General features: G+C 52.1%; 1 protein-coding gene across 2 annotated transcripts in view; it reads left to right on the top strand.

The window, feature by feature from the left end:
• LOC142474707 (complement C2-like) overlaps window positions 1-22,448 on the top strand; it is a 28,163-nt gene extending 5,715 nt beyond the window's left edge. Inside the window, exons 8-14 of one of the 2 annotated variants that reach the window (XM_075580893.1) lie at window positions 950-1,061; window positions 1,713-1,860; window positions 2,580-2,656; window positions 11,844-11,935; window positions 12,249-12,360; window positions 20,022-20,077; window positions 21,421-22,448. In XM_075580893.1, coding sequence (XP_075437008.1) covers window positions 950-1,061; window positions 1,713-1,860; window positions 2,580-2,656; window positions 11,844-11,935; window positions 12,249-12,360; window positions 20,022-20,077; window positions 21,421-21,618 — 795 coding nt within the window. In that variant the 3' untranslated portion in view covers window positions 21,619-22,448. Of the gene's footprint in view, window positions 1-949; window positions 1,062-1,712; window positions 1,861-2,579; window positions 2,723-11,843; window positions 11,936-12,248; window positions 12,361-20,021; window positions 20,078-21,420 lie in introns of both variants that reach the window. The other variant, XM_075580892.1, reaches the window with a different exon arrangement.
• The last annotated feature ends 1,393 nt before the right edge of the window (window positions 22,449-23,841 follow it).

Below are 23,841 nucleotides of genomic sequence, written 5' to 3'. Positions count from 1 at the left end.
GTAGACTTTGGCTGAGAAGGACCATTTCTCCATAGCCTGCCAGCTTCAGGCAGGGCCTCTTGCTCTAGCTCTTCTATCAGTCCCTGACCACCTTCATCATATGGGACCTAGGGCACTGCCAGCTGTACTCTGTCCCAAAGGAACTGGGGAACCCCATTAGATGGGCGACAATACCTTTCCATGTCTGCTTGATTCATCTCCTAATAGGTTATGGGTCCTGCAAATGTTGGGCGTTAGATGTAGCGACTCTTCCAGATGGGCTCCTGTTTTGCCGTAAACACCGTCTCCCACTGCCAAAATCTCCCGGGCGCCAACATACTGTACGGGACATGTTTTCTGGGTTAACATGTCAAATTCAAACCGAGGGGTGAAATGTCCCAGAGAGTTGGCCATGGTGGACCTAAAGCCGTCTACATAGAGAGAGGAAGAGAAATAGCTTGCAGTCTCCTCTCCAAAAACTCCAACACTGCACCCGTAGTCACAGCATGGGGAGGGGGGGAGAGAGGAGAGGGAGAGAGAGACAGGGAGGGGGGGGAGAGAGAAGGGGGATGAGAAAGAGAGGGGAAGAGAAAGGGGGAGGGGAGAGAGAAACACCCCAACACTGACTGCTCCCATAGTCTCAGCGTCGGGAGGGGGGAGAGAGAGGTGCGGGAGAGAGAGACAGGGAGGGAGGAGAAAGAGGGGGGAGAGAGAGTGGGGGAGAAAGCGAGAAGGGCGATAGAGAAGGTGGAGAGAGAGCGGGGGGGAGAGGGGGGGAGAGAGAAACACTAACTGACTGCTCCCATAGTTTCAGCATGGGGAGGGGGGAGAGGGGGGGATGGGGGGAAGAGAGAGAGCAAAGAGGGGGCAGGAGAGACAAAGAGAGATGGAGTTTCCCCTTAGTGTTACAGCCACACGCTAGATCCCACTTCAAAGATCAGGCCGTGAAACGTTTGCCTGCCTCTTCCAGTTTCAGACGAAGAGCCCCTGTAAGGGGTCCCTGATCTCCAAGTCCTGGGTGCTCTCCGCAGCCCACTGCTTCAAGGGCGACTGGCCGGCCAGTGACTACTCTGTGAAAATCGGTAGGAGAGGACGCTGCTCTCTGAAGTGGGATCTGGAGAGGCTGTAACACTGTGTGGGAAAGGACGATATCAGAACCTCAACAGATCTGTCCACCAGTATATCTCTTCCCCCTCCCTATCGTTCTCTCCCCCCCCTATCGTTCTCTCCCCCCCATCCCACCCCTCCCTCTCTCTGCCCCCCATTTCCCTCCTCTCTCGCTCTCTCCCCCTTCCTCTCTCTACCCCTCTCTCCCCCCTTCCCACCCCCTTCCTCTCTCTACCCCTCTATTCTTCCTCTCTTATTTTCTCTCTCCCTCTCTTCTGCTCTTTCTCTCTGTGTATCTCTCTCTCTTTCTCTCTCCCACCCTATCTCTTACCACCCCTCCCTTTCCCCTTCTCTCTCCCTCTCCCCTTCTCTCCTCCCTCTTTCTCTTCCTCCCTCTCTTCTTCTCTCCCTTTCCTTGCTTTTCCTTTCCCCTCTCTCCCCTTCTCTCCTCCCTCTTTCTCTTCCTCCCTCTCTTCTCCCCCCCTCTCCCTCTCTTGATGCTGTAACACTGGGGGAGGGGGTGCGAGGGAGCTCAGGGCCTGGTCTCTGTGGTGGGGAGCAAGGGAAAGAAAGAGGGAGTTTTAAGCTCAGAGGCTGGTCTTTGAAGTGGGATCCCGTTCCTTTAGGTGGGGTGACCTACAAAGTGAAGGAGATTAAGATCCACGACTGTTACGACCTGGGCAGAAAGTCTTCCATCGGGATAACGGAGGACTATGACTACGATGTGGCCCTCGTTCAACTGGAGACCCCAGTGACCTTCTCTAAGAGCGCCAGGTAACCCCCGCTCTGCCACTGTCTCTCTGTGTGACCTCGGTCACTCCCCTCTCCTGTGCTCTGCTGCTGTCTCTCTGTGTGACCACGGTCACTCCCCTCTCCTGTGCTCTGCCACTGTCTCTGTGTGACCTCGGTCACTCCCCTCCTCCTGTGCTCTGCCGCTGTCTCTGTGTGACCTCGGTCACTCCCCTCTCCTGTGCTCTGCCGCTGACTCTGTGTGACCTCGGTCACTCCCCTCTCCTGTGCTCTGCCGCTGTCTCTCTGTGTGACCTCGGTCACTCCCCTCTCCTGGGTCACTCCCCTCTCCTGTGCTCTGCCGCTGTCTCTCTGTGTGACCTCGGTCACTCCCCTCTCCTGTGCTCTGCCGCTGTCTCTCTGTGTGACCTCGGACACTCCCCTCTCCTGTGCTCTGCCGCTGTCTCTCTGTGTGACCTCGATCACTCTCCTCTCCTGTGCTCTGCCGTTGTCTCTCTGTGTGACCTCGGTCACTTGACCCCCTCCTGTGCTCTGCCGCTGTCTCTCTGTGCGATCTCGGTCACTCCCCCTCCTGTGCTCTGCCTCTGACTCTGTGTGACCTCAGTCACTCCCCCTCCTGTGCTCTGCCTCTGACTCTGTGTGACCTCTGTCACTTCTCTTCCTGTGCTCTGTTACTGTCTCTCTGACCTCGGTCACTTCTCCTCCTCTGCTCTGCCGCTGACGCTATGTGTGACCCTTGGCAGGCCGATCTGTATTCCCTGCACTGAATTAGCCAACAAAGCCATGAAAAGGAGCGAGGCGTCAACATGCAAAGATCACAGTAATTATCCATCCACCCATCCATGTATCATTCCATCTATCTATCTATCAACATGCAAAGATCACAGTAATTATCCATCCATCCATCCATCCATCTATCTTATCCATCCATCTATCATTCCATCCATCTATCTTATCCATCCATCTATCATTCCATCTATCTTATCCATCCATCTATCTTATCCATCCATCTATCATTCCATCCATCTATCATTCCATCATCTATCATTCCATCTATCTTATCCATCCATCTATCTTATCCATCCATCTATCATTCCATCCATCTATCTTATCCATCCATCTATCATTCCATCTATCTTATCCATCCATCTATCTTATCCATCCATCTATCATTCCATCATCTATCTTATCCATCCATCTATCTTATCCAGCCATCTATCATTCCATCCATCTATCTTATCCATCCATCTATCATTCCATCCATCTATCTTATCCGTCCATCTATCATTCCATCCATCTATCTTATCCATCCATCTATCATTCCATCCATCTATCTTATCTATCTATCTTATCCATCCATCCATCTATCATTCCATCCATCTATTTATCCATCCATCTATCATTCATCCATCTATCTTATCCGTCCATCTATCATTCCATCCATCTATCTTATCCATCCATCTATCATTCCATCCATCTATCATTCCATCCATCTATCTTATCTATCTATCTTATCCATCCATCCATCTATCATTCCACCCATCTATCTTATCTATCTATCTTATCCATCCATCCATCTATCATTCCATCCATCTATCTTATCCATCCATCTATCTTATCCATCCATCCATCCATCTATCATTCCATCTATCTTATCCATCCATCTAACATTCCATCCATCTATCTTATCCATCCATCTATCATTCCATCTATCTTATCCATCCATCTATCTTATCCATCCATCTATCATTCCATCCATCTATCTTATCCATCCATCTATCATTCCATCTATCTTATCCATCCATCTATCTTATCCATCCATCTATCTTATCCATCCATCTATCTTATCCATCCATCTATCATTCCATCCATCTATCATTCCATCCATCTATCTTATCCATCCATCTATCATTCCATCCATCTATCTTATCCATCCATCTATCATTCCATCCATCTATCATTACATCCATCTATCTTATCTATCTATCTTATCCATCCATCTATCATTCCATCCATCTATCTTATCCATCCATCATTCCATCTATCCATCTATCTATCAACATGCAAAGATCACAGTAATTATCCATCCATCCATCCATCTATCTTATCCATCCATCTATCATTCCATCTATCATTCCATCTATCCATCTATCTATCAACATGCAAAGATCACAGTAATTATCCATCTATCTGTATCTATCTATCTATCTATCTATCTATCTATCTATCTATCTATCTATCTATCCATCCATCTATCATTCCATCTATCTTATCCATCCATCTATCTTATCCATCCATCTATCATTCCATCATCTATCTTATCCATCCATCTATCTTATCCAGCCATCTATCATTCCATCCATCTATCTTATCCATCCATCTATCATTCCATCCATCTATCTTATCCGTCCATCTATCATTCCATCCATCTATCTTATCCATCCATCTATCATTCCATCCATCTATCTTATCTATCTATCTTATCCATCCATCCATCTATCATTCCATCCATCCATCTATCATTCATCCATCTATCGTATCCATCCATCTATCATTCCATCCATCTATCTTATCCATCCATCTATCATTCCATCCATCTATCATTCCATCCATCTATCTTATCTATCTATCTTATCCATCCATCCATCTATCATTCCATCCATCTATCTTATCTATCTATCTTATCCATCCATCCATCTATCATTCCATCCATCTATCTTATCCATCCATCTATCTTATCCATCCATCCATCTATCATTCCATCTATCTTATCCATCCATCTAACATTCCATCCATCTATCTTATCCATCCATCTATCATTCCATCTATCTTATCCATCCATCTATCTTATCCATCCATCTTATCCATCCATCTATCATTCCATCCATCTATCTTATCCATCCATCTATCATTCCATCTATCTTATCCATCCATCTATCTTATCCATCCATCTATCTTATCCATCCATTTATCATTCCATCCATCTATCATTCCATCCATCTATCATTCCATCCATCTATCTTATCCATCCATCTATCATTCCATCCATCTATCTTATCCATCCATCTATCATTACATCCATCTATCATTACATCCATCTATCTTATCTATCTATCTTATCCATCCATCTATCATTCCATCCATCTATCTTATCCATCCATCATTCCATCTATCCATCTATCTATCAACATGCAAAGATCACAGTAATTATCCATCCATCCATCCATCCATCCATCCATCTATCTTATCCATCCATCTATCATTCCATCTATCATTCCATCTATCCATCTATCTATCAACATGCAAAGATCACAGTAATTATCCATCTATCTGTATCTATCTATCTATCTATCTATCTATCTATCTATCTATCTATCTATCTATCTATCTACATGCAAAGATCACAGTAATTATCTATCTTATCTATCTATCTATCTATCTATCTATCTATCTATCTATCTATCTATCTATCTATCTATCTGTCTATCTATCTATCTGTGTATCTATCTATCTATCTATCTATCTATCTATCTATCTATCTATCTATCTATCTATCTATCTATCTATCTAAATCTATCTGTGTCTCTCTGTGTCTCTCTGTGTCTCTCTGTGTCCCTGTGTCTCTCTGTGTCTCTCTGTGTCCCTGTGTCTCTCTGTGTCCCTGTGTCTCTCTGTGTCCCTGTGTCTCTCTGTGTCCCTGTCTCTCTGTGTCCCTGTCTCTCTGTGTCCCTGTCTCTCCGTGTCCCTGTGTCTCTCGGTGTCCCTGTGTCTCTCGGTGTCCCTGTGTCTCTCGGTGTCCCTGTGTCTCTCGGTGTCCCTGTGTCTCTCGGTGTCCCTGTGTCTCTCGGTGTCCCTGTGTCTCTCCGTGTCCCTGTGTCTCTCGGTGTCCCTGTGTCTCTCGGTGTCCCTGTGTCTCTCCGTGTCCCTGTGTCTCTCGGTGTCCCTGTGTCTCTCGGTGTCCCTGTGTCTCTCGGTGTCCCTGTGTCTCTCGGTGTCCCTGTGTCTCTCGGTGTCCCTGTGTCTCTCGGTGTCCCTGTCTCTCTGTGTCTCTGTCTCTCTGTGTCCCTGTCTCTCTGTGTCCCTGTGTCTCTGTGTCCCTGTGTCTCTGTGTCCCTGTCTCTCTGTGTCCCTGTCTCTCTGTGTCCCTGTGTCTCTGTCCCTGTGTCCCTGTGTCTCTCTTTGTCCCTGTGTCTCTCTTTGTCCCTGTGTCTCTCTGTGTCCCTGTGTCTCTCTGTGTCCCTGTGTCTCTCTGTGTCCCTGTGTCTCTCTGTGTCCCTTTCTCCCTGTGTTCCTGTGTCTCTCGGTGTCCCTGTCTCTCTGTGTTCCTGTGTCTCTCGGTGGCCCTGTGTCTCTCTGTGTCCCTGTCTCTCTGTGTCCGTGTCTCTCTGTGTCCGTGTCTCTCTGTGTCCCTGTGTCTCTCTGTGTCGCTGTGTCTCTCTGTGTCCATGTGTCTCTCTGTGTCCCTGTGTCTCTCTGTGTTCCTGTGTCTCTCTGTGTCCCTGTGTCTCTCTGTGTCCCTGTGTCTCTCTGTGTCCCTGTGTCTCTCTGTGTCCCTGTGTCCCTGTGTCTCTCTGTGTCCCTGTGTCCCTGTGTCTCTCTGTGTCCCTGTCTCTCTGTGTCCGTGTCTCTCTGTGTCCGTGTCTCTCTGTGTCCCTGTGTCTCTCTGTGTCTCTCTGTGTCCCTGTGTCTCTCTGTGTCTCTCTGTGTCCCTGTGTCTCTCTGTGTCCCTGTGTCTCTCTGTGTCCCTGTCTCCCTGTCTCTCTGTGTTCCTGTCTCTCTGTCCCTGTGTCTCTCGGTGTCCCTGTGTCTCTCGGTGTCCCTGTGTCTCTGTGTCCCTGTCTCTCAGTGTCCCTGTCTCTCAGTGTCCCTGTCTCTCAGTGTCCCTGTGTCTCTGTGTCCCTGTGTCTCTGTGTCCCTGTGTCTCTGTGTCCCTGTGTCTCTCTGTGTCCCTGTCTCTCTGTGTCCCTGTCTCTCTGTGTCCCTGTCTCTCTGTGTCCCTGTGTCTCTCTGTGTCCCTGTGTCTCTCTGTGTCCCTGTGTCTCTCTGTGTCCCTGTGTCTCTCTGTGTCCCTGTGTCTCTCTGTGTCCCTGTCTCTCTGTGTCCCTGTCTCTCTGTGTCCCTGTGTCTCTCTGTGTCCCTGTGTCTCTCTGTGTCCCTGTGTCTCTCTGTGTCCCTGTGTCTCTCTGTGTCCCTGTGTCTCTCTGTGTCCGTGTCTCTCTGTGTCCCTGTGTCTCTCTGTGTCCCTGTGTCTCTGTTTTCTCTGTGTCCCTGTCTCTCTGTGTCCCTGTGTCTTTGTGTCTCTCTGTGTCCCTGTGTCTCCCTGTCTCTCTGTGTCTCTCTGTGTCCCTCTATGTCCCTCTGTGTCTCCCTGTGTCCCTCTGTGTCTCTGTGTCTCTGTCTCCCTGTCTCTCTCGGTGTTTCTCTTTGTCCCTGTGTCTCTGTCCTATGTCCCTGTGTTTTTATGTCTCTCTGTCTCTCTGTGTCTCTCTGTGTCCGTGTCTCTCTGTGTCCCTGTGTCTCTCTGTGTCCGTGTCTCTCTGTGTCCCTGTGTCTCTCTGAGTCCCTGTGTCTCTCTGTGTCCCTGTCTCTCTGTGTCCCTGTGTCTTTGTGTCTCTCTGTGTCCCTGTGTCTCTGTGTCTCCCTGTCTCTCTGTGTCCCTCTATGTCCCTCTGTGTCTCCCTGTGTCCCTCTGTGTCTCTGTGTCTCTGTCTCCATGTCTCTCTCGGTGTTTCTCTTTGTCCCTGTGTCTCTGTCCTATGTCCCTGTGTTTTTATGTCTCTCTGTCTCTCTGTGTCTCTCTGTGTCCGTGTCTCTCTGTGTCCCTGTGTCTCTCTGTGTCCCTGTCTCTCTGTGTCCCTGTCTCTCTGTGTCCCTGTGTCTCTCTGTGTCCCTGTGTCTCTCTGTGTCCCTGTGTCTCTCTGTGTCCCTGTGTCTCTCTGTGTCCCTGTGTCTCTCTGTGTCTCTCTGTGTCCCTGTGTCTCTCTGTGTCCCTGTGTCTCTGTTTTCTCTGTGTCCCTGTCTCTCTGTGTCCCTGTGTCTTTGTGTCTCTCTGTGTCCCTGTGTCTCTGTGTCTCCCTGTCTCTCTGTGTCTCTCTGTGTCCCTCTATGTCCCTCTGTGTCTCCCTGTGTCCCTCTGTGTCTCTGTGTCTCTGTCTCCCTGTCTCTCTCGGTGTTTCTCTTTGTCCCTGTGTCTCTGTCCTATGTCCCTGTGTTTTTATGTCTCTCTGTCTCTCTGTGTCTCTCTGTGTCGGCTATGCACTAAACTCTGATAAGTGGCTTTAAGAGCGCAAAGTGCTTTTAGAACGTGATATTGCGCTCAGCGCGATTCACAGAGCAGTGATAAGAGGCACTTTGCGCTCTTAAACGGCTTTTTTCAAAGCTCGTACGATCAGCTAAACGCGCTGATTTCTGCCAGTCTGCGCGATTTTCAAAGCTACGATAAGTGATCGTGCTTTAAAAACGCGCTTAAAAAAGCACGCCAGCCAAGGGCAGGTGCAAAAGGAGCTGAACTTAGAAACATTTATTTGTTTCTACTTTTTGCAGGCACACCATCCATACAACAGGCCGGCGGGTGTCCCTGGCTGACCCCACGGGTGTCACCGGGTGATCCCCGCGGGAGTCCGGGTGTCCCCGCGGGCCTGCGGTACCAATGGTGTGCCCCCAAAAAATAAACAATACTTGTAAATAAATATACCTCCCTCCCCCTAACACATACACTACAGTAATGGGCAAAATTACTATTATCCACATATGGATAATAATGCATTTGCCCATTTAAATACACGAGTCACAATAAATACAGTAAATACATATTGCACTTACCTTTTCCAGGCACCCACGGTGAAGGCCGTCTTCATCCTCATCCTCATCCTGCCCATGTCTCTCCGGTGCTACAAAACATACACAAGAATTAAAAGAGCCGATGTAATGTCCCCTAACCCCTTAATTACCTTAGTGGTCATTAGCCACTATAGTAATTAAGGGGTTAAACCACCCTCACTCACCACTCGGGAGGCCTAACCACCCTCCCCCACTACCCACAGGGAGGCCTAACCACCCTCCCCCACTACCCACAGGGAGGCCTAACCACCCTAGCTTGGGAACAATACCCCCTTCCACCACCTCCGCCACCCACAATAAACATCACTATATTTAATAAACAATACATAACCCACCCACTCCCTGTGCCCCCCCCATAAATACATGATTTATTCTTTTATATACAAGGTTAATACCCCAGGCCCACGGAAGTCCCCGGTGGTCCTGGCAGGTGTCCGCCCACGGGTACCAGGCTGCGGACCCACGAGGGACACCTGCGGTGAAGAACCGGTGGCCCCACAACTGTGGGGGCCCCGTAGGGACCACCCGAGGGCCCCAGACCCCCGTGGCAAACACCTGAGGACTCTCAGACACCTGTGGGGCTGACCTGGGGACCCCCAAACACCCGCAGGGCCACCCATGGAGACTCCATTTGGGGCCCACAGTGACCCGCGGGGACCACCTGGAGGCCCAAAGTGCCTGGCGGGGACCACCCGAGGGCTCCCAGGCCCCTGGGGGACTGGTGCACTGCGGGGCCTGCGGACACCTGCCAGGACCACCGGGGACTCCCGTGGGCCTGGGGTATTAACCTTGTATATAAAAGAATAAATCATGTATTTATGGGGGGGCACAGGGAGTGGGTGGGTTATGTATTGTTTATTAAATATAGTGATGTTTATTGTGGGTAGCGGGGGTGGGGGAAGGGGGTATTGTCCCCAAGCTAGGGTGGGGAGGCGTCCCTGTGGATAGTGGGTGAGGGGGGTTAGGCCTCACGGGGTGGGTAGTGGGGAGGGTGGTTAGACCTCCCGAGTGGTGGGTGAGGGTGGGTTAACCCCTTAATGACTGTAGCAGTTAATGACCGCTAAGGTGATGAAGGGGTTAGGGGACATTACACTGGCTCTTTTTATTATTGTGTATGTTTTTCAGCACCGGAGGGCACAGACGGTGATGAAGATGAGGATGGCCTTCATCGTGGCAGCCGGGCAAGAAGGGTGAGTGCAAGATGTCTTTATTTTATTTATTGCGATTAATGTATTTTAAATGGGCAAATGCACTATTATCCATATGTGGATAATAGTAATTTTGCCAATTACTGTACTGTAGTGTAAGTGTTAGGGGTCTGGGGGCTGTATTTTTTCACAGTATTGTTTATTTTTGGGGGGGCACACCATTGGTACCGCAGGCCCGCGAACACCCCCAGACCCCCGGACTCCCGTGGGGTCAGCCGGGGACACCCGCCGGCCTGTTGTATGGATGGCGTGCCTGCAAAAAGGTAAACAACGCCTTGAGCTGGCGTGCTTTTTTAAGCACGTTTTTAAAGCACGATCACTTATCGTAGCTTTGAGAATCGCGCAGACTGGCAGAAATCAGCGCGTTTAGCTGATCGGACGAGCTTTGTGGGACTTAGAAACATCTCTTGAAAAAAGCCGTTATAGAAAGTGCCTGTTAGCGCTGCTCTGTGAATCGCGCTGAGCGCGATATCACGTTCTAAGAGCACTATGCGCTCTTACACCCACTTATCGTAGGTTAGTGCATAGGCCCCTTTATCTCAGTCCCACTCACACTCCCTCTCTCTATTGCACTCACACTCCCCCTCTCTGTCAACGCTCACTCTCTCTCTGTCCCTTCCTCTCACAATCCCTCTCTCTGTCCCTCTCACATTCACTCACACTCCCTCTCTCTGTCTCTCACACTAACACTCTCTGTCCCTCTCGCATTCATTCTCTCTGTCCCTCTCACACTCACTCACACTCCCTCTCTCTCTCTCTCTCTCTCTCTCTCTCACACTAACACTTTCTGTCCCTCTCGCATTCATTCTCTCTGTCCCTCTCACACTCACTCACACTCCCTCTCTCACACCAACACTCTGTCCCTCTCACAATCCCTCTCTCTGTCCCTGTCACTCTTACTCACTCTCCCTCTCTCTCACACTAACCCTCTCTGTCCCTCACGCACTCATTCTCTCTGTCCCTCTCACATTCACTCACACTCCCTCTCTCTGTCTCTCACACTAACACTCTCTGTCCCTCTCGCACTCATTCTCTCTGTTCCTCTCACACTCACTCACACTCCCTCTCTCACACTAACACTCTGTCCCTCTCGCATTCCCTCTCTCTGTCCCTCTCACACTCACTCACACTACCTCTCTCTGTCCTTCTCACATTACCTCTCTTTGTCTCTCACACTAACACTCTCTGTCCCTCTCACTCACACTCCCTCTCTCTGTCCCTCTCACACTCACTCACTCACTCACTCATTCCCTCTCTCTGTCTCACACTAACCCTCTCTGTCCCTCTCGCACTCGTCTCTCTATCTCACTCTCACTCACACTCCCTCTCTCTCACACTAACCCGCTCTGTCCCTCACGCACTCATTCTCTCTGTTCCTCTCACACTCACTCACACTCCCTCTCTCACACTAACACTCTGTCCCTCTCGCATTCCCTCTCTCTGTCCCTCTCACACTCACTCACACTACCTCTCTCTGTCCTTCTCACACTACCTCTCTTTGTCTCTCACACTAACACTCTCTGTCCCTCTCACTCACACTCCCTCTCTCTGTCCCTCTCACACTCACTCATTCCCTCTCTCTGTCTCACACTAACCCTCTCTGTCCCTCTCGCACTCGTCTCTCTATCTTACTCTCACTCACACTCCCTCTCTCTCACACTAACCCCGCTCTGTCCCTCACGCACTCATTCTCTCTGTCCCTCTCACATTCACTCATACTCCCTGTCTTTGTCTCTCACACTAACACTCTCTGTCCCTCTCACTCACACTCCCTCTCTGTCCCTCTCACACTCACTCACACTACCTCTCTTTGTCTCTCACACTAACACTCTCTGTCCCTCTCACTCACACTCCCTCTCTCTGTCTCTCACACTAACCCTGTCTGTCCCTCTCACTCACACTCCCTCTCTCTGTCCCTCTCACACTCACTCACACTCCCTCTCTCTCTCTCCCTCTCAGAGGAGTGGCTGTTGCAAACCAGTGAGGTTTCCGCAGGATATATCTCTAACAGTTTTGATGAGCTTCAAGTGAAGATAAAGAATAAGCAGGCTGTGAGTCCCCACTGTGACCTCTAGGACATCTCACTGTCACCTCTAGGACATCCCACTGCCACCTCTAGGATATCTCACTGTCCCCCCTAGGACATCTCACTGTCCCCGCTAGGACATCTCACTGTCCCCGCTAGGACATCTCACTGTCCCCTATAGGACATCTCACTGTCACCTCTAGGACATCTCACTGTCACCTCTAGGACATCTCACTGTCACCTCTAGGACATCTCACTATCACCTGTAGGACCAACACACTGCCAGTAACAGCCCCCCCTCTCTCTCCCCTCCTATCTCTCCTCCCTCTCTCTCTCAGAGAGACGCCTGTGTATCTCGTGTCCGAACGTGGGAGAAATTTAAGACGATTGACCCCTCTTTTGTGGTGTCACCGCGTCATCTCTGTGTGGAGGGAGACATGTCATGTAAAGGTGAGACTGCTTTCCAATGAGTGAGACATCCTTCCAATGAGTGAGACTGCTTTCCAATGAGTGACGCATCCTTCCAATGAGTGAGACATCCTTCCAATGAGTGAGCCTGCCTCCCAATGAGCAACACTGCCTCCCAATGAGCGACACTGCCTCCCAATGAGCGTGACTGCCTCCCAATGAGCGAGACTGCCTCCTAATGAGCGAGACTGCCTCCCAATGAGTGACACTGCCTCCCAATGAGTGACACTGCCTCCCAATGAGTGAGACTGCCTCCCAATGAGTGACACTGCCTCCCAATGAGCGAGACTGCCTCCTAATGAGCGAGACTGCCTCCTAATGAGCGAGACTGCCTCCCAATGAGTGACACTGCCTCCCAATGAGTGAGGCTGCCTCCCAATGAGTGAGACTGCCTCCGTATGAGTGAGACTGCCTCCGTATGAGTGAGACTGCCCTCCAATGAGTGATACTGCCTCCCAATGAGTGAGACTGCGTTCCAATGAGTGGCACTGCCTCCTAATATGTGACACTGCCTCCCAATGAGTGAGTGTCACGGGAGACCAGGTACTTACACCTTTATACCGGGATCATATCATTGAGCAAAGCCAAGAAGTAAAATACATTGTAATTTATTCCATAGAAACAGGCAAACACACACTGAATTACAATAGGCAGAAGAAGATACACTTCCTGCAGCCTTTGTCTTTGCAATCTCCGCAAGGCGTCTCTGGGTCCGGTCCGACCCGTTCTTGCCCTTATGGCAACCTGGACATCTGGAATCACTTGGGAACACATATAACAACATAGGAACACATGGCACACACAAGAGAAAACAACAACAGAGAGAGTTCTGGGATGGCGACTAGCTGTCTTATACACTTTGGGACAGGCAGCCCCACAGCTAGTCCTCCAACCCGTGGTGTGGGAATTTCATCCCCAACCACTCACACACTTTGTCAGGTTTGTGGAAGCTGGCACCTATGGCTTCAGAACAGTGAGAGGGCATGTGCACAAAACACCATCTTGCTCACTTACTATTAAAAGCCCCCCGCAGGCTCTAAGTCTAGGAAGGTGACAACTGACCAGGCTGGCCAGTTATCAGTCCAGGATGCGCATACTTGTTTTAGCCATCTCGCCTGAATAGCTTTCACACCTCTGGCAGCTAGTGTCACTTTGACCTACGGACCTGGGATTAGACTCGCTGGCACCAAAGCCCCGGTGGCCAGGATCCCCCTCCCCTCTGTCCCTAAGATGAAAGACCCTGCCTGATTTAATGTATCAAGGGAAACATATTTTAAAACACTGCCGCTTAATAAAATATACTTTTTTTTAAAAATCTATTTGTATTTTCACAAAAATATCCATTTTCACATATACATTGTCACCTATAATTAGCTCTTAACACAGATTAATAATACCGTATTGTTTATTTGGAGCTAGCAAATTATAAATCGAGGGATACAATGTAATAACAAGAATCATATAACATGGACAAAGGGACAAACGAACATATAAACCAGGGGAAGGGGTAGAGGGGGGGGGGGTGGTTTTGGTGGGGAGGGGTGATGTCACCACATATTATAAACATCTCATCTTCAATACAACATAGTTATATATCCTATTCTTATGCTTAACCCTTCTAATATTTAATTTGGGGAAGGGACCCAAAACTCTGCTACCTGTCTCCGCCCTTCCATATATAGCCCTGTTATAGAAAGGGATCCCAGACTCTCCGGAATGTAATCATGGGATCCTCTGGATAGCCCGTTAGATTCTCCATCAGCAGGACATTGGATATTTGCTCCCTCACTTTCCTGTATGTGGGCGGGTCTGTCTGCCTCCAGCACCCGTATGTGGGCGGGTCTGTCTGCCTCCAGCACCCGTATGTGGGCGGGTCTGTCTGCCTCCAGCACCCGTATGTGGGCGGGTCTGTCTGCCTCCAGCACCCGTATGTGGGCGGGTCTGTCTGCCTCCAGCACCCGTATGTGGGCGGGTCTGTCTGCCTCCAGCACCCGTATGTGGGCGGGTCTGTCTGCCTCCAGCACCCGTATGTGGGCGGGTCTGTCTGCCTCCAGCACCCGTATGTGGGCGGGTCTGTCTGCCTCCAGCACCCGTATGTGGGCGGGTCTGTCTGCCTCCAGCACCCGTATGTGGGCGGGTCTGTCTGCCTCCAGCACCCGTATGTGGGCGGGTCTGTCTGCCTCCAGCACCCGTATGTGGGCGGGTCTGTCTGCCTCCAGCACCCGTATGTGGGCGGGTATGTCTGCCTCCAGCACCCGTATGTGGGCGGGTCTGTCTGCCTCCAGCACCCGTATGTGGGCGGGTCTGTCTGCCTCCAGCACCCGTATGTGGGCGGGTCTGTCTGCCTCCAGCACCCGTATGTGGGCGGGTCTGTCTGCCTCCAGCACCCGTATGTGGGCGGGTCTGTCTGCCTCCAGCACCCGTATGTGGGCGGGTCTGTCTGCCTCCAGCACCCGTATGTGGGCGGGTCTGTCTGCCTCCAGCACCCGTATGTGGGCGGGTCTGTCTGCCTCCAGCACCCGTATGTGGGCGGGTCTGTCTGCCTCCAGCACCCGTATGTGGGCGGGTCTGTCTGCCTCCAGCACCCGTATGTGGGCGGGTCTGTCTGCCTCCAGCACCCGTATGTGGGCGGGTCTGTCTGCCTCCAGCACCCGTATGTGGGCGGGTCTGTCTGCCTCCAGCACCCGTATGTGGGCGGGTCTGTCTGCCTCCAGCACCCGTATGTGGGCGGGTCTGTCTGCCTCCAGCACCCGTATGTGGGCGGGTCTGTCTGCCTCCAGCACCCGTATGTGGGCGGGTATGTCTGCCTCCAGCACCCGTATGTGGGCGGGTCTGTCTGCCTCCAGCACCCGTATGTGGGCGGGTCTGTCTGCCTCCAGCACCCGTATGTGGGCGGGTCTGTCTGCCTCCAGCACCCGTATGTGGGCGGGTCTGTCTGCCTCCAGCACCCGTATGTGGGCGGGTCTGTCTGCCTCCAGCACCCGTATGTGGGCGGGTCTGTCTGCCTCCAGCACCCGTATGTGGGCGGGTCTGTCTGCCTCCAGCACCCGTATGTGGGCGGGTTTGTCTGCCTCCAGCACCCGTATGTGGGCGGGTTTGTCTGCCTCCAGCACCCGTATGTGGGCGGGTCTGTCTGCCTCCAGCACCCGTATGTGGGCGGGTCTGTCTGCCTCCAGCACCCGTATGTGGGCGGGTCTGTCTACCTCCAGCACCCGTATGTGGGCGGGTCTGTCTGCCTCCAGCACCCGTATGTGGGCGGGTCTGTCTGCCTCCAGCACCCGTATGTGGGCGGGTCTGTCTGCCTCCAGCACCCGTATGTGGGCGGGTCTGTCTGCCTCCAGCACCCGTATGTGGGCGGGTCTGTCTGCCTCCAGCACCCGTATGTGGGCGGGTCTGTCTGCCTCCAGCACCCGTATGTGGGCGGGTCTGTCTGCCTCCAGCACCCGTATGTGGGCGGGTCTGTCTGCCTCCAGCACCCGTATGTGGGCGGGTCTGTCTGCCTCCAGCACCCGTATGTGGGCGGGTCTGTCTGCCTCCAGCACCCGTATGTGGGCGGGTCTGTCTGCCTCCAGCACCCGTATGTGGGCGGGTCTGTCTGCCTCCAGCACCCGTATGTGGGCGGGTCTGTCTGCCTCCAGCACCCGTATGTGGGCGGGTCTGTCTGCCTCCAGCACCCGTATGTGGGCGGGTCTGTCTGCCTCCAGCACCCGTATGTGGGCGGGTCTGTCTGCCTCCTGCACCCGTATGTGGGCGGGTTTGTCTGCCTCCAGCACCCGTATGTGGGCGGGTCTGTCTGCCTCCAGCACCCGTATGTGGGCGGGTCTGTCTGCCTCCAGCACCCGTATGTGGGCGGGTCTGTCTGCCTCCAGCACCCGTATGTGGGCGGGTCTGTCTGCCTCCAGCACCCGTATGTGGGCGGGTCTGTCTGCCTCCAGCACCCGTATGTGGGCGGGTCTGTCTGCCTCCAGCACCCGTATGTGGGCGGGTCTGTCTGCCTCCAGCACCCGTATGTGGGCGGGTCTGTCTGCCTCCAGCACCCGTATGTGGGCGGGTTTGTCTGCCTCCAGCACCCGTATGTGGGCGGGTCTGTCTGCCTCCAGCACCCGTATGTGGGCGGGTCTGTCTGCCTCCAGCACCCGTATGTGGAGGCACCCGTATGTGGGCGGGTCTGTCTGCCTCCAGCACCCGTATGTGGGCGGGTCTGTCTGCCTCCAGCACCCGTATGTGGGCGGGTCTGTCTGCCTCCAGCACCCGTATGTGGGCGGGTCTGTCTGCCTCCAGCACCCGTATGTGGGCGGGTCTGTCTGCCTCCAGCACCCGTATGTGGGCGGGTCTGTCTGCCTCCACCACCCGTATGTGGGCGGTTCTGTCTGCCTCCAGCACCCGCATGTGGGCGGGTCTGTCTGCCTCCAGCACCCGTATGTGGGCGGGTCTGTCTGCCTCCAGCACCTGTATGTGGGCGGGTCTGTCTGCCTCCAGCACCCGTATGTGGGCGGGTCTGTCTGCCTCCAGCACCCGTATGTGGGCGGGTCTGTCTGCCTCCAGCACCCGTATGTGGGCGGGTCTGTCTGCCTCCAGCACCCGTATGTGGGCGGGTCTGTCTGCCTCCAGCACCCGTATGTGGGCGAGTCTGTCTGCCTCCAGCACCCGTATGTGGGCGGGTCTGTCTGCCTCCAGCACCCGTATGTGGGCGGGTCTGTCTGCCTCCAGCACCCGTATGTGGGCGAGTCTGTCTGCCTCCACCACCCGGCATCCAGACATGTGACTGCACTGAGAATATGTCCTATTCGTTTTGAGTCCGGTTCATTCACACCCTCTGATGGTTTGCTTAATAATAGAAACCTTGGGTCTCTTGGTATCTCGACTCCCGTAGTAAAGAGAAGTCTAAATATACTCTCCCATAGGGGTTGAATTTTTGGGCAGACCAGCCAGGTGTGGGACAGGGATCCTCTGTGTCCGCAGGAAAAAAACTCTCCCAGACTTATTTCTGGCTAGAGAAACCCACAAACCTTTATACTAGGTATAGGGGGTCGGGGCAAATGCTGTGCATCCCCTCCTTACACTTGGGACCCCGGCATAGGACTAGGGGTACCCTACCCCCCCCCCGGTGCCCCGTTTTACCCTCTGGTCTCTGCTGAAGCAGGCAGACTAGCGGTGAGCCGCGGCAACGCTTTCATGGTAGGATTTTGACCGTAGCAATGCGCTTCAATGTAGCCGGGAATCGAACCTGAATCCCGGGTACATTTTGGGGGTCTCCGGTAACTGTGGAACCCCGCTACATAGCTGCAATCTGAAAGACGTCTCTCCTACCCTGAAACTCACAGCCTGGTCGTCCCCACTTGCTAGCACTCCTGGAGAGGTAAGGTGATGTAAATTAAGTATAACACAATTGTGAGCAGGTGGGTGTGAGCCCCTCTGCCTCCAAATGTGTCCACCAGCGCTCTTACCTATCAGCCTCCTTGTGTATTAAATAACACACAAAGGGAGAGAATAAGTTACAAGGGATTTACACAGCAAAACATTAAAACAATTGTTACAATCAATTAAAATACTTAGTGTCCAAGAAGTTTGCTTTTTGTGGTCCCAAATACAGAGTCCAAGCCTGATCTCCTATAGGTATGCAGCCTTTTTTCATCTGGAACCAACCTCGGGACCAGGGAAAGCTATAGACAGGGAAAGAAAAAAGCGCAAGGCCCATAGGGTAATATTGTCAGATTTATGGAAAATTAAAACGGTTATAAAAACTCACAGAATAAAAATTGGTATAAGCATCTCGGTGTAAATAACAACCGCAGGATCAGGGGTGCCTGGACGTTTTCCGCTTCTTCCGATGCGTTGATGCACAGCCCTCCTCGTTGTCCCGATCAGCAACCGTTCAGCTTCCGCGTCAGCTGACTCGCGACGTCGGCGCGTGACGTCGATCGGCCACAGCAGCAACCTTAGCAATGTCCGCCCTACGCGTTTCAAGGACGCTTGTCCTCTTCCTCAGGGGAACGTGCCCCTGAGGAAGAGGACAAGCGTCCTTGAAACGCGTAGGGCGGACATTGCTAAAGGTTGCTGCTGTGGCTGGCACTCGGCACTAAGAGAACACAGTGAGCAGGGATCCTGGAGCTCCGTTTTCGGAGAAGAAGCAGGTGACCGCCCATAATCCAACCCCCCGATCGACGTCACGCGCCGACGTCGCGAGTCAGCTGACGCGGAAGCTGAACGGTTGCTGATCGGGACAACGAGGAGGGCTGTGCATCAACGCATCGGAAGAAGCGGAAAACGTCCAGGCACCCCTGTTCCTGCGGTTGTTATTTACACCGAGATGCTTACTGCACCGACACACTTTATTCGAGCAAATACCCAGTATGTACCTGGCAAATACCTGGAATGCGCCGCTCCTCACCTCTGACAAGCCCCGTTGTGTTTGCCTTCCCAGCCTGGGTTCATGCCTGGCTGACGGGCGGCTGATCTGTTAAATGATAATGATTAGGATTTAATAGGCTGCAATGCTTCGCGTGTCTACCAGATGGCATAAATTCATGAATTGTAATGCAGTATATATATATATACTGTGCAGTATTGCAGCCAGCGGGAATAAAATGCTTCAATCCCTGCTTGGAAAATAACCCAATGCACTCGGGCAGAAAACAGTCACAAACCTCAATACACCCGGGTATACCCGAATTCGTGGGACTAGCCGAGCTCGAATAAAGTGTGTCACCAGTGTATACCAATTTTTATTCTGTGAGTTTTTATAACCGTTTTAATTTTCCATAAATCTGACAATATTACCCTATGGGCCTTGCGCTTTTTTCTACTCCTGGAGAGGGTAAAACATAACAAATTGCAATTGTCGCATATTTTATTACATGGCACAGTAATGCATGCACAATAACTGGGACCAAGAGCTGACACTCTAGGACCCCCAAAACTCAGCTCAGGGGCAACCAAGCGGGCTTGACCTTTATTATAAAGCATGGTTACCCCTCACCGTCACAGTGAGCGACACTGCCTCCCAATGAGTGAGACTGCCTCCCAATGAGCGAGACTGCCTCCCAATGAGCGAGACTGCCCCCCAATGAGCGAGACTGCCCCCCAATGAGCGAGACTGCCCCCCGATGAGTGAGACTGCCTCCCGATGAGTGAGACTGCCTCCCGATGAGTGAGACTGCCCCCCGATGAGTGAGACTGCCTCCCGATGAGTGAGACTGCCCCCCGATGAGTGAGACTGCCTCCCGATGAGTGAGACTGCCCCCCGATGAGTGAGACTGCCCCCCGATGAGTGAGACTGCCCCCGATGAGTGAGACTGCCCCCCGATGAGTGAGACTGCCCCCCGATGAGTGAGACTGCCCCCCATGAGTGAGACTGCCCCCCAATGAGTGAGACTGCCCCCCAATGAGTGAGACTGCCCCCAATGAGTGATACCGCCCTCCCAATGAGTGATACCGCCTCCCAATGAGTGATACCGCCTCCCAATGAGTGATACCGCCTCCCAATGAGTGAGACTGCCTCCCAATGAGTGAGACTGCCTCCCAATGAGTGAGACTGCCTTCCAATGAGTGAGACTGCGTTCCAATGAATGACACCGCTTCCCAATGAGTGAGACTGCCCCCCAATGAGTGAGACCTCTGTGAAACTCTCTTCTTTCACACAGGAGAGTCAGGCGGTCCTCTCTTCGTTAACTTCAGGAACAGGCGACGATTTCTTCAGGTAAGAGAGAGAGGGAGACAACAGAGATAAATAGGGATTGAGATAGTGGGAGGGGGTGGGGAGAGAGCATGAGAGAGGGCGGGGAGAGAGGGAGAAGAGAGTGAAAGAAAGAAGAGGAAAGAGGATTATAGAGGAATGGGAGAGGGAGGGGATAGAGTAGGAGAGAGAGGGGAAAGAAAGAAGAGGAGAGGATGGGAGGGCGGGAGAGAGGAGGAGAGAGTGGGAGAGAGGATGGGTGGGGAGAGGGGATGAGAAGGGTAGAGAGTGGGGGAGAGAGGCTAGAAAAGTGGGAGGAGAGAGTGGGAGAGAGGAGAAAGAAGAAAAGAGAGAGAATGGGAGGGGAGTGAGAGGGAGAGAGGATAGGAAATGGGGGAAGAGAGTGGGAGAGAGAGGAGAAAGAAAAAAGGGGCGAGAGAGGATGGGAATGGGGGGAGAGAGTGGGAGAGAGAGAGGAGAAAGGAAGAAGAGGAGACAGGAGGGGAGAGAGTGGCAGAGAGGCAGAGTGGATGGGAAAGGGAGGGGATAGAGAGAGGAGAAATAAAGAGAGAGAGGATGGGAGGGGCGAGGGAGAGAGTGGGAGAGAGAGGATGGGAGGGGAGAGAGAGGATGGGAGGGGAGAGAGAGGGGGAGAGAGGCTAGAAAAGTGGGAGGAGAGAGTGGGAGAGAGGAGAAAGAAGAAAAGAGAGAATGGGAGGGGAGTGAGAGGGAGAGAGGATGGGAAATGGGGGAAGAGAGTGGGAGAGAGAGGAGAAAGAAAAAAGGGGCGAGAGAGGATGGGAATGGGGGGGAGAGAGTGGGAGAGAGAGAGGAGAAAGGAAGAAGAGGAGACAGGAGGGGAGAGAGTGGCAGAGAGGCAGAGTGCATGGGAAAGGGAGGGGATAGAGAGAGGAGAAATAAAGAGAGAGAGGATGGGAGGGGCGAGGGAGAGAGGATGGGAGGGGAGAGAGAGGATGGGAGGGGCGAGGGAGAGAGAGGATGGGAGGGGAGAGAGAGGATGGGAGGGGAGAGAGTGGGAGAGAGGATCTGAGGGGAGTGAGAGGGTGGAAGTGGGAGAGAGGATGGGAGGGAGAGAGAGGATGGGAGGGAGAGAGAGGATGGGAGTGGGAGAGAGGAGAAAGAATGAAAGAAGAGGAGAGAGTGTGAGAGGAGAAAGAAAGAAGAGGAGAGAGAGGATGGGAGAGAGGGGAGAGAGGATGGGAGGGGGGGGAGACAGGATGGGAGAGGGGGGAGAGAGAGAAAGAAGAAACTTTATTGAAACTCATATCTTCCCTCTTTTCCTCTGTCGCCCCGTTTTTTGTTTTTCCTGTCTTCCCCCCCTCCTCTTTCTTCTCTCACACCCTCAGGTTGGGGTGATCAGCTGGGGGCTATATAACCCCTGTAAGGTCCCTGGAAGACGTTCTCCTGCACCCCTGGGCTCGGAACCCCGGGATTTCCATCTCAGTGTCCTGGAAGTTTTGCCCTGGCTGCGCAAACATCTTACCCCGGAGCTAAGCTTCCTGCCCGATCCTCAGGGGCAGGAGGAGACTCTGTGCCCTGCCTGAGGGGGGGGGGGGGGGGTGTAACATGGCACCTCGTAGGTTGGGCTTCCTCGACACCGTCCTCATGAAACCGCTCACCTTCGGAACCCTGGTTGTTTTTTTCAGTCCGCAGCTGGACTTTAACCTCTAACCTCTGACCTTTTTGATGACCTTGCACATCACATTTGATCTTCCGCGATTGGCCCGTTTGTTGACCTTTCAGATCCCACCTTTACCTCGTTAGCATTCACCCCCTGTTGAACTTTCACCTCAACATCTGACCTTTTTCCTATGAGTCCCCACTGACCTGACCCCTTATTGACCCCTAACCTTCAGAGTCTTCATCTGTCACCCCCTGACCCTTTAATGACCTCTGCCCTGGGACTTTCAAGTCTTTCATTGACCTTTCACCCATGACCTTTCCAACCAGCTCCTCCCCGTGACCTCACAGTGACCTTTCTCTCCTCGACCGTTATCGTTAGAGAGGGGAAGCATATTGCAGAGAGAGAAGAGCTAGAGGTCGTTCTCTGACGCTGGAGGCGGGGTGGGGTGTGGGGGGGGGAGGGGGAGGAGGCTCATTGGACATGCAAGGAAGTCCTTCACGGAAAAGGAGGTGGATTCATAGATTAGCTACCCAGCAGAGGTGGTAGGGGCTAATACAGTCAGGAGATTCTTCCCTATCCAATCGATCCCAAGTATGAAAGTCCCAAGGATCATATAGGGGGCGAGGTTCTGCAGGAGGTGGGACAATCAGCAGACGCGCGGGGGGGGGACGGGGGAAGTGCCTTTTCTCTGCCGTCATATTCTGTGTTTCTCTGTCGCCCGCAAGCCATTAATAAAGCTGTTTAAACATGTGTCTTTGTGTAGGGGGGGTCACATGCCAGGGGGAGGGGTCCTCAGGGGCAAGAGGTTACTTTTGAACTTCAGGATATAATAAACTAGAAAAAAAAAATATATATATATATATATATATATATATATATATATATATATATATACACACACACACACACATATACATACACACACAGTATATAAATTGTGAGCACATTCACATGTCTTAGACAGGTCTGCACCCCGCCTTTCACCATTATCACCCAGCATACAGTGTTTCCACTGCAGCAAGACATCCTGGGAGATGACATGCAAATGAGCACACAATGTATCACCTTTTGCCTGGAATATCCATTCACATGGAGCCCATTTAAGCAAATGCATCGCCGTTGCTAGTCCCATGCTATATATATACACACACAATACTCACTACCACTATATGTACCCGTGGCACTTCTGCTGGTGAGTCGTGCATGTGTCGGTGCAGCCTGGTACGGCTGGCAATAAATGTTGGCCACCTCTGTATATACAGTAAGCCTTATTATCTTAACTCTTCTGTCCTCCGTCCTATACTGAGACTAAGGGGTTCTCAGGAGATCCGTAGACGGTTCTAAGGAGACCCATAGACTGTTCTCAGGAGACCCATAGACTGTTCTCAGGAGACCCGTAGACTGTTCTCAGGAGATCCGTAGACTGTTCTCAGGAGATCCGTAGACAGTTCTCAGGAGATCCGTAGACAGTTCTCAGGAGATCCGTAGACAGTTCTCAGGAGACCCGTAGACAGTTCTCAGGAGACCCGTAGACTGTTCTCAGGAGACCCGTAGACTGTTCTCAGGAGACCCGTAGACTGTTCTCAGGAGACCCGTAGACTGTTCTCAGGAGACCCGTAGACAGTCCCAGCCCAACTGGAGACATACCAATATCCGATACCAGGAATACACACCAGGTCCCAGACATCCCCATACATGAAGGGGTAACAGCAGAGTTCATCCACCAGTACCAGAAGAACAGAGGGCTGAGGGCGTGGTAACAACTAGTACCCACAAAAAAGATAAACCACATACTGAAGACCCTGGGGGGGGCAAGACCCAAGGTACTTCTGATAGAAACCCCCGCACAGTCCACTCCGGTTCCTTTTTTAGGGAGAGAAACACAGGCAACAGCAAGGGGGACGAATCGAGCAAGACAGGGACATCTCCGACACATTTCAACAAGAAACAACTACTCCCGACACAGAGAGAACGAGAAACGTTAGAAAAAGAGGTTGCAGAGGGGGGCAAAGAGGGTCAACAAAGGAAACAGGCAAAGCCACACAAATTAGGTAAAGCAAAGATCATCTTTAATGTTTCCGCACAAACCCTCAATACCCCACACATGGGAATTCCAGAGAAAGGTCTTCTGCCCTTGCACCCA

Source organism: Ascaphus truei (assembly GCF_040206685.1).
Source record: "Ascaphus truei isolate aAscTru1 chromosome 20 unlocalized genomic scaffold, aAscTru1.hap1 SUPER_20_unloc_1, whole genome shotgun sequence".
NCBI lineage: Eukaryota > Metazoa > Chordata > Amphibia > Anura > Ascaphidae > Ascaphus > Ascaphus truei.
Note: the sequence above shows the minus strand (reverse complement) of the source record. Positions and strands in the feature narration are given on the sequence as shown.